This window comes from Lytechinus variegatus, chromosome 6 (genome assembly GCF_018143015.1).
Source record: "Lytechinus variegatus isolate NC3 chromosome 6, Lvar_3.0, whole genome shotgun sequence".
Taxonomy (NCBI): Eukaryota; Metazoa; Echinodermata; class Echinoidea; order Temnopleuroida; family Toxopneustidae; genus Lytechinus; species Lytechinus variegatus.
In genome coordinates this window covers 21,676,646-21,692,429 of record NC_054745.1, presented here as the reverse complement: position 1 = coordinate 21,692,429, position 15,784 = coordinate 21,676,646, and the positions used below count along the sequence as shown (strand labels likewise).

The window sequence follows — 15,784 nt, the reverse complement described above, 5'->3', positions numbered from 1 at the left end:
TTTCTACATATTTCAAAAGTTTATTTGAATTATGGAGCGTCTTTAATTCGGTTTCTGAGCTATAGACGTTGCCAATTTTCACTCTGACTTCGCTAGTCGAAGGTCTCATTTTCGGATAAATTCTCCCTTTCGACGCAAAGATGAGTGGTGGAGTTTATGGTGGAGGTGGGTTACTTATGCATCGTCTCGTTTTTTCTATTTAACTGATTATGAATGTTTTTAATGCCATATAAGTGAAGAAAGTTACGACGTTTTGATTGAAAGACAAAGAAGTTGTTGGGGTCTAGTTTGGATTTTGCACATGTGTGAATGGGAAGGGGACGGGACAACTCGGACCACGGGACATCTCGGACCGCGGGCCGAGTTGTCCCACCCATTACGAGATTTTTTTCCACAAGTTTGCGTCTATTTTTCCGTCATTTCGAAATTTCTTGTAAAGATTTTCTAGAGATATGGTCTGATGGTAATGTTCTTCACTTTCTATTACCTTTTTTTCGCTGAAATAAAAAAAAGTGTAATTTTAGGCGTTTTTCGACAGCTCGCGATTCCCACACAGCTACATCCCGAATATTTTTCGCATTTAGGGGGCAGGAGTGAAATCGCCCCGAGCCCCCACCCACGTAAAAGTATTTTTTGTTCGACTCAAACATCCACACCACAGTCACATTCAAAGTCAAAGAAATTAAAGCATATTGATTATTGCAACTTAAAACTCAACTCTACACCACGGAAATTCAATATTAAAAATAAAATGGAAAAAAAGGCCTAAAAATGATCAATTTAAAGTGAAAAATTAAGCCCCCCCTCTCAAAAAAAAAATTGATGGCTAGCCTCAGCCCGGCATGCCCACACAGCTACACCCCGAATATATTTTTTTCGCATTTCGGGGGCAAGAGTGAAATCGCCCCGAGCCCCCACCCACGTAAAAATATTTTTGAGCAACTCAAACATCCACACCATAGTCACACTCAGTCAAAGAAATTGAAACATAATTACCGTACGCTGCCCAATCGTCGCTCAGTTTACGTATTTTCCTTTATGTTTCATTCAATTAGCTACGATATCCTTACTTCTATATGTCATCTGAAAGAAAAAATACTTTAAGATCGTTTCATATGATAATAATCATATGTCTTCAAAGCACCGCTGTGTAATTCGCCGTTCTCGTCACCCCTTGCGCCTGCCCCATTGCCGCTCACCACTGCCCTAACCCCGCTCACTTAGCGCGCGCATTCATACATGTATATAAGGCCTGACATATTCTTTTTTCTACCTTTTTTACTTGCACTTCTGAGTGAAAAAGTGTGTAATTTTGTTGTGATTGAATATATTGTTGACAAGTTAGTACACTGTATAAAATGTTCCTTTCACCAAGTGCAATTATTTTTAGGGTTTTTGTTGCTTATTGTTACTGATCTACGCCTATAATATATCTTTTTTTTTATCCTTCAAACTATATTCCGTATTTTTTTATAAAAAAAAACTTTCCCGACATTTTTTTCACTGATTACAAATTGTCTAATTATATGAATATGATTCTAATCTATTCATGAATTTTATGAGTGTATAATTATTATCTATATCTATTTATTTCGGAAATGAAAAGTATATGAAATTCAATGGAACATAATTATTGTAGGCTACAACATAATTGAGCACCCACTGGACTGATAGGATCAAATAAATTTCTGTAGTCAATAAAGACCATTTGACCCTGTCCAGTTCTTACATAAAATCGGAAGAGGATAAAAAGAGTCAGAATGAACAAAAGCTTTAAAGAACAATATATATAATAGAATATAGTCAAGTTAACTTAACTTAAAATAAAATTATTGATAATTTACATCTTATAAATAAAACGCTATAAAGCTCTTTTAGCACATTCACCATTCAAAGAAATCAACTTGAGTCCCCCCCCCCCCCTCCCCATTTCGTCCCTTCCGTTCATTGCCCCCTGATGCTATTTACCATTGATTTCCATTATTTTTTTTCCTTTAGAAATAATTATTTGCATTCTCCTTCAGGTTCTAATTCCAATTTGTTGCTTTTACACTGTCTTGACTCAGTATGTATTCGTGTATCCCCCTTTTTTGTTTACTTTTCGTTTACTCTTTTTTATAATTATTTCCCTACTTTTTCTTTTGGTATTGATATTTTATGGGACTCTCACTGCATATTCTCAATTTGGAGCCTTCAACCAACAAGCTTTTACGTTTAGCTCCCTCATATCCACAACTCTCATTTTCTTTCTTTGTCATTATTTTAGAACCACTTTACCAGAATACATTTTAGTACTTTTTATATTGTTGTATTATATATTTTTACGATATTTTGCTTATCTATGAAAACTTTTATTGTATAATACTATATTATTTGTATTGAATTGTTGATTTTTTGAAAATGTGAAATGTTGATGTGAATAAACCTTGAACACTGAAGTCCGATAATAAATAAATATATATATATATATATATATACATATATATATTGGGGGGATTCCCTAATGCTGACTTTCATTAAAAAAAAGCTCATCTTGAAAAACAACAATAAATATTTAATCAACTCGCTGGTTTAAGTTCACATGCGAACTCCCGTCAATGTAGATAATCGGAGAGAAAAAGACACTCTAGAAAATTCGATTTGTTCAAAATATATTGGTCAATTTAAATAAAAAAAAGGAAATCTCCAGAAATATGACGAAGTTTCATCTATTCAAATCAATCAGGAAACTACTGACCGAGTTGGCTTCTATAGGCCTATTAGCGGGAAACTTTTTCTTATATTCATTTAAATTCTTTATTTTATTTATATGAATCAAATAGGCCTACAGATAATGGGCCTATAACATGAAATATACGTATCATTATAGGCTCATAAGCTTTCACAAAGGCCTAATTGCACATCTATTTTATGTCACCTGTATCAAATCCTTGTTTAATTCCAATTAAATTATCCCTAAATTTCATACTCAGAGTAAGTAATCATAATCATCAAAATATGAATAGGCCACATAAAAACAGCATAACGATCGATAATATAGCCTTTATAGACTTGCAGGGGCCGCGGAACCAGGGAGGGGCTTCATCCCGAACAAAACAAAACTATCCCTATCAATATGTCTCTAAGTTGTTTGTACGTCGGTATGCAGTCTTTAATAAGAGTTGAAATTGATTTACATCGAAGTCTCATTTTTTAGCATTGATGACCCTACGATTCGTTATAGAGCAGGATAATTTTTGTTAAACCTTTTCCAAAACACTTTGGGCCCGGGCAATGATTACAATTAATATACCTCTGGTGAACAGTGTTGAAATAAATTCTTTTGATTATCATTCAACATTTCTGTAAACGTCAGCTTATCTGCCTGCTCCATGATAAATCGTCGACGACCGAGGGGCTTTTTTTGCCGTCACCCTCAGCTAAAGGAAAAGCGGAAGAGAGAGGGGAGAAAAAAATTGAAGAAGTGAGAGAGGAAAATGTAAAGAGTATAATTATAAAGACAAAATGGCCGCGTCGCAAAAAAGACAACAATGGAAGGGATATCAATCGAGGCCAGAATAGGAAAATAATAAAATGAAAAAAAAAACAATAGGAAGGAAAATAAAAGGAAGAAGACAAGACGAAAATGAGAGTTGGGGGACCGACAAATACATTTCATTTAGAACAAATAACTATTCAGCTCGCGCTTCGCGCCCGCATTGCCCGTTTGTTTCATTATTCATGTCTTGTTTTCAAGTCATTCTCGGTTTGCAAGTTAAAACATCATTACAAAAGTGCTTAAAATGTCTCGTTTTTCTCTGAATATAATACTCTCGTGAATTTTGTTCATGACTGAATTTATATGAAACTCGATCTCTTTTTTTTAAGACTTACTTTAATATTCACGTATATGCAGTTATAATCTGCCCTAGCTAGGACTATACTGAATTATGACCTGAAATAAATTCAGACATTCCTACATTGTTTACATTTAATTTTCATCTCATAATAGATTCACGAGTTGAATTAGTAGAGTAATCAGGTGTTACCATGGCAACTTACCATTACCATGCATTCAAATTAACTTATCCACGCAGAACACTCTGTTGTGTTCGAAATTTAATTTAAATGAGTTGGTCGAATGTAGATTTTGGCATTTTCAACCATTCATCTTTTCCCACCATAATGTTGATTTATGATGACAATTCAATAAATGCCCCCAACGTACAGGGCCAAAGTTCATTGACCTTAAATTACCTTTGACCGTGGCATGACCGGAACTCACTATAGGATTTTCACTGACTCCCTTATTTCTAAGTTTCATGATAGCTATAGAAATCAATATAGGCCTACTACAAACTTATGAATTTGAAAACCTTATCCTGTTTTGAGATTTCAATGTTTACGACGCCGCCCTCGCGTCGACGTCGGAAAAAGCGGCGCCCTGTCTCTGCAGACATTAAGACAATTGTATTTTTCTGCGAGAAAGATAAGCCGTTACCATGGCAATCGGGATCTTTTGCAACTAATACTTTGATGACTTGATAGGCATATATCTAGAAATTGATTTTGGAAGGCTAAGAATGATGATTGGACCATTTAAGTATTGACAGGGGAATATAGCATATAGGCTCAATATGTTATTTAATCCGTTGCCATGGCAACGGCGGGAGGAGGCATGTATAAAATTGGCAACAAGCGGATTGGTTCAGCACCCTCAAAATAAAGGAAATGACACAAAAATATCAGGTTCTAAAGAAATGTCTACTTGAAAAATAATTATGACGATTCCGTTTATATAGGCCCTATATACTCTAATCATGATTATCATAATACAATCAGGGTGAGCGGAGTTAGGGCAGGCTGCTATCTCAAGGTATGCCCTCGCTAATTCATTCACACAGCAAATATTCATTCCTCAGAATTTGCCATGTTGACATATCTAGGACCTCTCTCACCTGCGACTCACACATTTTCATTCATCATATAAAAATATAACAATTTTCACGTGTTTTTAGGAGTTTTCAAAGTGATTGAAAAAACCTTAATCTGGTGCAGTTTCGGTGCAATTGATCGAAGTTCAAACAGTTATAGGGTTACTTTACACTTTAACGCATTATTTCACGATGATTTATGAAGGGATTAATTTTATTTTTCCACACTTTGTTTTTTCATGTAATGGTCTCCTCTTGGGTGTTTAATTATGCGAGTATACAAAACAATAAGGAATTTGGGACGAATTTAAAATGATAATCAAAATAAGCAGCGTGCGCATCGCGCTTGTGAGGGTGAGCGAGAATTGGGCAGCGTACGGGTATATCATTACAATCTTAGAGCTCGAAACCAGGGAAAATCAATATAGAAAAAATTGAAAAATATATATTTACAAAAAAAGGCAGAGCCTATACGACACTGCCAAGCTTCAAACTCGAGTTCACTCTCTCTCACTCAGTCAAGCTCAGCTCTTTGACTGCACGCCCACTTCCATTGTGGATTCGGGCTGAATCCCACCCCGCCAGTTTAGGCGGCCGAGCTACGGAGAATTACGATGAAGAGCAGCGGACCGTTCATTGTTCGTTCTTGCGACCAGAGAGAAAAAGGTGAAAAACTTGATCAAAATCGTGCAAATACACCAAATTTTATCCTTGTGATGAGAAAATGGAGGTAATGGAATACAACAAAGTCCATCTTCTGCGATAAAAGTGGTACTTTGAGGAGAAATGATCACAAAATCAAGTCAGTTATTGAGCGGGGCCGAGCCGAGCACCGACACAGTTAATACACGCGCGTCTATGGGAATCGCGAGCTGTCGAAAAAACGCCTAAAATTACACTTTTTTTTTATTTCAGCGAAAAAAAAGTAATAGAAAGTGAAGAACATTACCATCAGACCATATCTCTAGAAAATCTTTACAAGAAATTTCGAAATTACGGAAAAATAGACGCAAATTTGTGAGAAAAAAATCTCGTAATGGGTGGGACAACTCGGCCCGCGGTCCGAGATGTCCCGTGGTCCGAGTTGTCCCTGATTCGAATGGGAAGTGTGTCGTCGTGTGTAGCCGGTGGGTCGCGGTCACTTGCTCACTGCAACAAATGAAGTAAAGTGCCAAAATATCGGATACTTAGCATAATTGGACCAAAACAAAAATTCAATCATTGAATCAAATAAAAATCATGTTTATTTCTGTAGTACAAATATTGAATAGAAATTAAAATATTATAAAAATAGAATGAGGCCTAGCTAAGCTAGAATTTAGAAGAATTGAAAAAATTATTTAAATGGAAATTTCGATCTAACAGTAACAATTTAGATCTAGATCTACATGTACCGGTGTAGACTAGTGAGTGATTGTAGTACCGAACGTGCGCATCGTCATGATCGTACACGTCAGAAAATAATTTCATACGCTCAATTCTTTGCAACATCCTTCCAAAAGGAACTTGAATAGAAAGACATGAAAGATGATGAAAAATGGTCAAAAACACATTTTCAAAGTCTTAATATTCTAAAAATAATAAAATATGGTCAAAATAGCTTGGACATCAGTGATTTTGTTGATTTCTCAACTTTTCCCATAGAAAACACACGTTCGGTAATACGATACCTTTTTCAAGTGACCAAAATATTTCACATCCGAAGAGGGGTCCGATTGGAAGCTAATATCATCAAAACTTCAAAAGGAAAAGCGATTTCGGCAGTTTTTTTTACATATCTATATTTTGTAAGTAATTGTGTATTTATGGTGAAAGTTTGGTGAATTTTATGAGAATAATATTTTTAAAACGATTGAATTCATGAAAAGTCTTCGGTAATACGATCATACCGTACTACCATACCGTAATAAATTAGATATACTCGTAACTACCAGAAGGCAGAAGCTTGTTTTTTGCCAAATATCGGACATGTAGAGTTGTGCGCTGCTATCAATTTTGGCGATTTAAATTGCGCTCTCGACCCCAAAATGCTTAATTGTTGATAAAATAATTTATTTTAGCTGCGCAAATGCCGATTTTAATCATTACTATCAATAATTTTGATATAGAAATCAGTAAATAATGATAATTTACTTACAAGCGGACTTCTTTGGCTCCAAAAATTAGACATCTTTGCTCATTTGCGCGCGACTTCATTCTGAAAACAAGCGTGAGCGCGACAACAGCACGCATTTCAAATTCAATCGGCCGATATATCCGATGTTTGGGATCGTACTATATTTAGAAGGGTGTCAAATTTCCCACTATGAGGAACCCCAGCAGAGGCCATTGCAGATTTTTTGCGAATAGATTGATGACCAAAGAAAATCTTGTAATACAAGATTTTTTTTTGTCATCGATCTTTTGGAGGTCATAATTAGCGAGGGTCATAAGAATCTCTGGAAATCAAAATCATGGATTCTACCCCTGGAATATATTTTTTTGAGCAGCAACTTGGAGCTACTGTGTGTGTGCAGTTCAATAGCAGGAATGTATCTTATGCATGCAAGTCTCCTGTGAGTGCAGCCTTATGGAGAGGGAGTTGAAGTCATTTTCGTCTGATATTTGAAACCGTCCGATGTTTGGGGATTTTACTCTATGCCAATGCAATACACAACACAGACTTTAAAAAATCATTAAAATAACACTTGTAACTTGGGAATAATTTGAATAAGTGGTCACTGTCAGCCTCGCACTATGTGTGAGTGCTCCAGAGGTAACCAGAGCCGAAGCCGCACAAGGGGCACTCCACTTGTTATATTTAGATGGAAGTTGGAAAATGAACATTGCAAAATTTAAAAAATAGACGAATATATTTAGCCAATTCAATTCTGCTGGCGCTTGCATTACTTGTTTCATGTGAAACATATCCGGTTCAATCCAAGTCTTGGTCCAAAGTTACCTCAGCTCAGGTGATTGGCTAACTATGTTAGATTATACCCAGATGCCGTGGAGTGTTGTGGCCCAGTGGATTAGTCTCTGGCCTTTGACACAGAGGGTTGTAGGTTTGAATCCCATTCATAGCGTAATTTCCTTTGGCAAGAAATTTATCCAAGCACTCGACCCAGGTGAGGTGAATAGGTATCCGGTAGGAATTATTCCTTGAACACTTTAGCACCTATTAATGTGGCGGCTCAGCTACAGCTGGGGTAATAATATGATACCAAATATCAAAGCGCAGTTGAGTATATGCACATGGTAACTGCACTATATAAATTGACATATTGTATTGTTATTATTTAAATTTGTTGTCTCTTTCTTTCTTTTTTAAAATTAGACTCGCTATTGTCAGGTCTTATTTCAACGGAATAAAGACTATTGTTTCTACCAAAATAATTGGGCACATATCACACAAAAACACCTAGACGATCATTTTATCTGATTCTGTTTAAACTTATTCTCAAATAAAATGTTACTACAACTGTTATAAATTCTTAATATGATTTTTTGTTTTCAGATGAGGTTGGAGCCTTGGTGTTCGATGTTGGCTCTTACTCTGTTAGGGGCGGATACGCAGGGGAAGACTCACCAAAGGTATGTCATTTTGGAAATATTTCATGAGCTGAAATACTGGCTCTTAAAAACCCAGTGTGACTTTGTTTTACTGAGGACTGTTGGAATGGTCCCAGGTCAGTAGAGAAAGTACATACCTTGTTTCTGGGCAGGCCAGGATCCGGTGACAGGGGTAATAACATATCTGTTAGTACTTAGAGATGTTGTTCCATATATTAACTTAAGAGATTTTAAAGCATAATACTGTTATTATCACTGTTATTATTATCTGCAATATATATATATATATACCTACTTGTATTATGATAATAATCCGCTTTTTTATAGCGCTAAATACATCGGAACAACGTGTCTATTAGCGCTTTACAGATATATTATTACCCCGGTCATCAGATTCAATCAGTCATTCCCTCACACAATTTGTGCACATCCTCCACTCCCAGGGGAGTACTCCATTCAGTCGCCTGTGAGGCGCACACAGTACTGGACAAGCTACAATGACTTTCACATCCTACCAGGTACCCATTATGAGTTGTTCCATGTTTTAAGTACTACATAAAAGTGAAATGTTACAATCGGTTAAATATCTGTACCTTTTATGAGTTTATGAGTGGGGTATAAAGATATATCTGTAAAGTGCTTGGAAAGGTACCATGTATTAAGCACTAAATCAAAATTATAATAGAATGTTTTTATTATTATTGTTGTTATTATTATTATTATCTGTAATATGTTATCATTTTCACACTACTTGCAGGCTGAATTCCCAACCACCATCGGGTCAGTCGATTGCAAAGATGAGGAATCCATGGACATCGACGGTCAGACGCAACCGATCATCAAAGATGGCGCCACCAAGAAGCGTCACGTAGTCGACACGCCTTATCTCACGTTCGTTCGCGAAGGCATGGAGCTCGGTACACCACTCAAAGATGGCATGGGTAAGCACCCATTTCTCCTCTTAAAAATAAAAGAAAATAAATGAAATAAAAAAAAATAATTAAATAAATAATGAAATTGGAATGAGTTAATGGATGGATGGATGGGTGGATGGATGGATGGATGGATGAATGAATTAATAGATGAATGGATGGATGGATTGATGGGTGGATAGATAGATAGATAGTTAGATAGATAGATAGATAGTTGACTGAATGAATGAATAAATAAATGAATAAATAAGTAAATTAGTTAATTAATTAATAAATAAATCTGTCACTTGTAAACTGTAAATTGTGATTTATTGTAAATATTTTCTTGAAACATCCTGTATTATTATGATTCCTCTATTTGGCCATCATATCATTACTGTATATGTTGCTCCTCTTTACTTATCTTTTTATTGGAAGTGAAAAATAAATTGATTGATTCCTTTTGTGTTTATATGTTTTAGTTGAAGATTGGGACATGTTTCAAGCTGTCTTAGACCATGCCTATAAGAAGTACATCAAATCTGATCCCTGTCTACATCCTGTGCTCATGTCTGAACCCGCGGTAAGTAGAAGAAAACAAAACTTTTAAAGTGATTTTTTTTTGGGGGGGGGTTAAGTTTTGATTCAAAGTCAGCCATTTCGAAGCATGTTTGCCAATTTGAGGATCCCCATAGAAAGTACAACAAGAATTTTCAAACTCCCATGACTGGCTTATTTCATAACCGATTTTGATGAAACTTTATTTAAATTGTTCCTCTCACTTTACTCTTTCCAAATTAAAGATTGCTTCTCTTGGGTTTTGGTTTCCTTTAATGCGCTTACACAGCTTCATGATTTCTGTTTTACATTGTTTTTTTTTTTCAGTGGAATATTCGTCAGAAGAGAGAGAAGCTTACAGAGCTTATGTTTGAGCAGTACAACATTCCCGCGCTCTTTTTATGTAAGAGCCCTGTTCTCTCCGCGTATCCTTTATGGTTTTGTGAATTTTTTTGTGCACCTATTAATCTTTTTTAGCAGAAATATGGCGCAATAGACATGGGTAAGTTGCCAATTTGTAAATTGCCAACTCATCCACTCATCACATGGTCTACCTTCATTTAGCCTAATGTCATTCCATCTATCATCTATTTGAACGGGTATGTTGGCTCAGTTGGTAGAGCGTCCGTCTCAAACCCCCGGCCGCGTCAGACCAAAAGACGTTTAAAGGTGGGAGTTGCTGCTACCCTGTTTGGTGTTCAGTGATTAAAGGGATAGAGCGAATTTTCTGAGTATTTCATTTCATGTGTATTTCGAACGATAAAATATGGATTTTCATCGATTTTTCATTTTTTTTCAACCTTTCGTCTAACAACCATTTAGTCCAATAATCACTTTGTCTAATTACCAGGTAACTCTTAATTCAATTAGACCAAATGGTATATGGACTAAATGGCTTTTGGACCTACAGGTTATTACACGATATGGCAATTAGACCATGTGGATAGTGGACAAACTGATGGTAGACCAAATGATAGTAGACCAAATGATAGTAGACAAGTTGGTGATTGGACGAATTGGCATTAGACCAAATGATAATAAACTTGTAAATGCTGTCGATCATTTCACACTGTACGAGTTTAATTATTATGCTAACTTCTTTATTCCCACCCTATGTCTCTCTTATTTATAATGTTATATAAAGAACCATCAGGATCTTCTCCCATCCCACATTCAGAGAAGGGAAACAAATTTCAATTCAGTAGATTCACAGTACTTTCTGCGCATGATCAAAAGATTCTACGCATGATCAGAAGAAGGTAATTTGTGCTAAAGTGACATTGTGGTTTAAAATCTAATGAGATAAGCACCAACTTTGATGTCTGGATTAGTCATATATTCTTTTGAATTGTCGTTTTCATTTACATCAATAAAAAACAACAATGCTTCCACGAACGACTGGTATTTCACAGTTTGCAAAGTACATTGTGCAACATGCTAAGATATGCATCCAAAGAAGGGATGTAACAAATGCCTTCATTAAGTGTTCATTTGTGTGCTATTCTAGTCACCTGGTCTATTTAATTTCTTCATCCTGCTATGTAAGGCAAGCTTACGTAATATCGTGCTTTGAAATCTGCCTATCATGATGAAAGAAGTGAAAGGTCATTTGACCAAAATTGTCCATGAAGTAACTACGAACTGGTCTATTGGTTGCAGCGGACAGGCCGAAATTTGCAATGCCCCATTGGAAAAGTTGACATCTGTATGCGAAACATTAAAAGAGTTGAAATTTATGCATTTTATATATTACATAACATATGCGGCAACTGCTTGTTTATGACATCACAAATCCAAAAACTTAAAATTCTAATAACTTTCTTAATCTTGAATGGATTTTCCTCAAACCTTCACCGATATTTTTACAACAAACTTTTCTTCATGGTGAACTTCCCCTTTAAAATATAAATGATTCTGGTAGAGAAAATAAAATTGCTGAAAAATGGGAAAAATAATCAAGGCTTTCCAGCCAGGTTCTGGATCTTTTCCCAACTGTTCCACATGTGCTTATCTGTGTTGTTGATCTTCAGTTTAATTGTATGTGTTTTTTGTCTCACCTGCATAGCAGAGTGAGACTATAGGCGCCGCTTTTCCGACGGCGGCGTCAACATCAAATCTTAACCTAAGGTTAAGTTTTTGAAATGACATCATAACTTAGAAAGTATATGGACCTAGTTAATGAAACTTGGCCATAAGGTTAATCAAGTATTACTGAAAATCCTATTAGAGTTTCATGTCACATGAGATGACTAAGGTCAATGGTCAATAGGGTCAATGAACTTAGACCATGTTGGGGGAATCAACATCAAAATCTTAACCTGAGGTTAAGTTTTTGAAATGTCATCATAACTTAGAAAATATATGGACCTAGTTCATCAAACTTGGACATAAGTTTAATCAAGTATCACCAAACATCCTGCATGAGTTTCACGTCACATGACCAAGGTCAAAGGTCATTTAGGGTCAATGAACTTTGGCCATGATGGGGGTATCTGTTGAATTACCATCATAACTTTGCAAGTTTATTGATCTGACTTTTGAAACTTGGACATAAGAGTAATCAAGTATCACTGAATATCCTGTGCAAGTTTCAGGTCACATGATCAAGGTCAAAGGTCATGTGAGATCAATGAACTTTGGCCGCATCTGGGGTATTTGTTGAATTACCATCCTATCTCTCTAAGTGTATTGGTCTAATTCATAAAACGTGGAAATAAGAGTAACCAAGTATCACTGAACATCTTGTGCGAGTTATAGTAGTTTTCAAAGTCAGCACTGCTGCTATGTTGAATCGCGTGATGCAGGTGAGACAGCCAGAGGCATTCCACTTGTTTAGGGGGGGGGAGTTGCTAAGATTTAGCTTAGATTTCATATCTTCAGTTTTTCATGGCAACATTTAGGTCGAGAACTACAACTTTTGGTAACAAGGAACCTTGATTTTATAGGTTTTCTCATGAAATCATTGTTTTCTTCAAATAAATTTGCAATAGTTAAGCTTTACAATGGAATAAGATTCATGATATATTTTAATATTTATGAAGTATAAATAGAAAAATCAGAGAGTCCACTTTGTAACTCTGTAAATATATATGAAAGTCAAAATTGTAACTAGCACAGACAAATTTCTGTTGTTGAGGTAGAGAGCACTATAGAAAAACAAAGCAGATAATTATTTGTGTGAATGTTTATGAAATTAGTCTCCTTAACCAGTCACTTCATAGCTTTGCCAATGGGAGAGCGACAGGCTTAGTAATAGACAGTGGAGCAACTCACACCACAGCAGTGCCTGTATATGAAGGCTATGTCAACCAATCAGGTAAGTTGTTTGAGCTACAGATATTTTATGTGTGCCTTGCACTATACGATATGAAATGAGATTTTTGCTAACCCCAAAACAAGCATATGGGGCTTCAATATAAATTGATTCACAACAGAAAATACCGCTGCTAAAAGCAAATCCAAAAAATTGTAGTACCAACTAATATCTATCTCAGGGGTGGATCCAGAATTTTCCAAGGGGGGGCAGGGGCACTTTGGTACAGAACAAAATCAACAACCCCCCCCCCCAAAAAAAAAAAAAAGCTCTTCACCCCCAATTAACAGTGATATACATGTCAGGAAAAATTTGACAAGCAAAAAAAGAGAAGAAAATGTCCTCCTTTCTTGCGTGACATATTTTCCTAACAAATGCTTGTTATGGCTCTTAAGGTTTCCGTCACTCATCTATCTAGGGCCCGTTGCAGAAAGAATTGCGTTTAAACGCAAGTCAAAAAATCAATCGCAAGTCCCAAATGCGCGCTGTTGATTGGTTGAAAATCAAGTTGCGCGTGATTTTTAGAGTTGCGATTGATTGCAACTCTTTCTGCAACGGGCCCCTAGCCCTACCACATAAGATGGGCACATCAATTCACAGTAAAAACAATACATATAATAAATGCCATGTATTTTCAAATCAATAATGAACATGAATAACCATTCATTCTTAATGAATAACTCTAAAACAAAGTTTAAAAGGCCAAGTCGTTGATTGTGAAAAAGAATCTGATTTGATTTTAATAATATGTACTCAAAGTCTCAAACTAACAAAAAATATGTTACTTGATATGTGATGCATATACATTCACAAAAAATAATGTGACAGCACAGTTATAAAAATGTTTTATTCAATACAGCAATAAAAGTCAACTAAATAAGCATGCATCAAGTGACATGTAACAATAATATATGACTTCTACACACAATGAAATGTGATTACGTATTCATTAACATGAATATGCAATCTTGAAATATTTTTTCAAAATGAATATTCATGTTTTTATTCATTACAGCTATATTTAGAAGTCCGCCAAGAGAAATCTTCATTAGCGAGCAACAAGCTAACAAAAATAAATGATTTTTTTAATTTTTCTACACTTAAAAAAATAATGTGACTGCATGGTGATGAATATTCATTTGAATAATGAATTCTATAAATAATCATATTTTAAATACACAGCTATTGTTAAAGTCCACTTTGAGGGTATAAATAATCATATTTTCAATACACAGCTAGTGTTAAAGTCCACTTTGAGGGTACTTTAAGCATGCAATGATCTAAAAAAACAAAAAAAATATATATATGTACATATATATATATAAAAAGTACATATCTTTTATTATCGGGGCTACTTTTCACATTCTATGGCTTAAATCTGACTTAAAATAAAGGAAACCGAAACCCAAGAAGAGAAGCAATCTTATTGGAAAGAGTATGATAAGAGGAACTATTTGAAAAAAAAGTTTCATCAAAATCGGTTATGAAATAGGCAACTTATGGACGTTTAAAAAGTCTTGTTGTACTTTCTATGGGGATCCTCAGATCGGCATATATATGTACCTCCAAATGGCTGATTTTGTTCCAAACCCTCCATTTGTTTTGTAGACAAATTTTCAGATTTTCCCTTTTATTTTACATTATTTCACATCATCTCCTCACCTAGACATATGTGGTGTGAAATAGATTTTCCCATGACATATGTTATGCTCAGAATGTGGCAAAATACAATTCAAAAGACAATGGGGAAAATCTTAAAAATTGTGTCCAAGACAAATGGAGAGTTGTCCACAAAATAAGCCATTTTGAAGCATGTTTTGCAATTTGAAGATCCCCACAGAAAGTACAGCAATACTTTTTGAACGTCCATAACCTGCTTATTTCATAACCGATTTTGATGAAACTTGTTTTAAATTGTTCCTCCTATTTTACTCTTTCCAATAAGATTGCTTCTTTAAATCTGCAGCACTGGATACTGCAGTGAATTGAGATTTTCTTTGGCTTTTATATTATTTTTTCATGGCTCTTTTGTGCATTTTAGGGGCAAAATTGCCCTAAGCCCTCTTGTATTTTTCCCCTGGTACACACACCAAAAATGATGTGATTTCATGATAATGATTATTTATAAATATGCATGCTTTGTGTATTTCTAATATATTAATATTCATGTTTTTATCCTATACAGCTATTGTTAAAAGTCCGCCTGGAGGGGACTTCATAAGCATGCAATGTAAATAATGAATATTCATGTTTTTATCCTGTAAAGCTATTGTTAAAAGTCCGCTTGGAGGGGACTTCATAAGCATGCAATGTAAAGAGTTCTTTGATGAGGAGAAGATAGATGTGGTCCCTGCTTACAGGATAGCATCAAAGGTAAGGCTCTATTTCATTTGCTGCTCCTCAAACTCATTCATTACATGTGTTAAACAACCAGTAACAGGGGAGCAGCATATACTATGGTTAATATTTCATTTGCTGCTACCCTAAACAATCATTACATGCGTTAAACAACCAGTAACAGGGGAGCAGCATATAAA

The 15,784-nt window shown here is 35.4% G+C and overlaps 1 protein-coding gene across 2 annotated transcripts in view; it reads left to right on the top strand.

The window, feature by feature from the left end:
- Positions 1-50: 50 nt before the first annotated feature.
- The window catches only part of LOC121417198 (actin-like protein 6B), a 50,255-nt gene continuing 34,521 nt past the window's right edge, over positions 51-15,784 (top strand). For both annotated transcript variants that reach the window (XM_041610812.1, XM_041610813.1), the window contains exons 1-7: positions 51-165; positions 8,410-8,486; positions 9,223-9,406; positions 9,859-9,959; positions 10,262-10,359; positions 13,156-13,250; positions 15,514-15,620. In XM_041610812.1, coding sequence (XP_041466746.1) covers positions 141-165; positions 8,410-8,486; positions 9,223-9,406; positions 9,859-9,959; positions 10,262-10,359; positions 13,156-13,250; positions 15,514-15,620 — 687 coding nt within the window. In that variant the 5' untranslated portion in view covers positions 51-140. The remainder of the gene's footprint in view (positions 166-8,409; positions 8,487-9,222; positions 9,407-9,858; positions 9,960-10,261; positions 10,360-13,155; positions 13,251-15,513; positions 15,621-15,784) is intronic.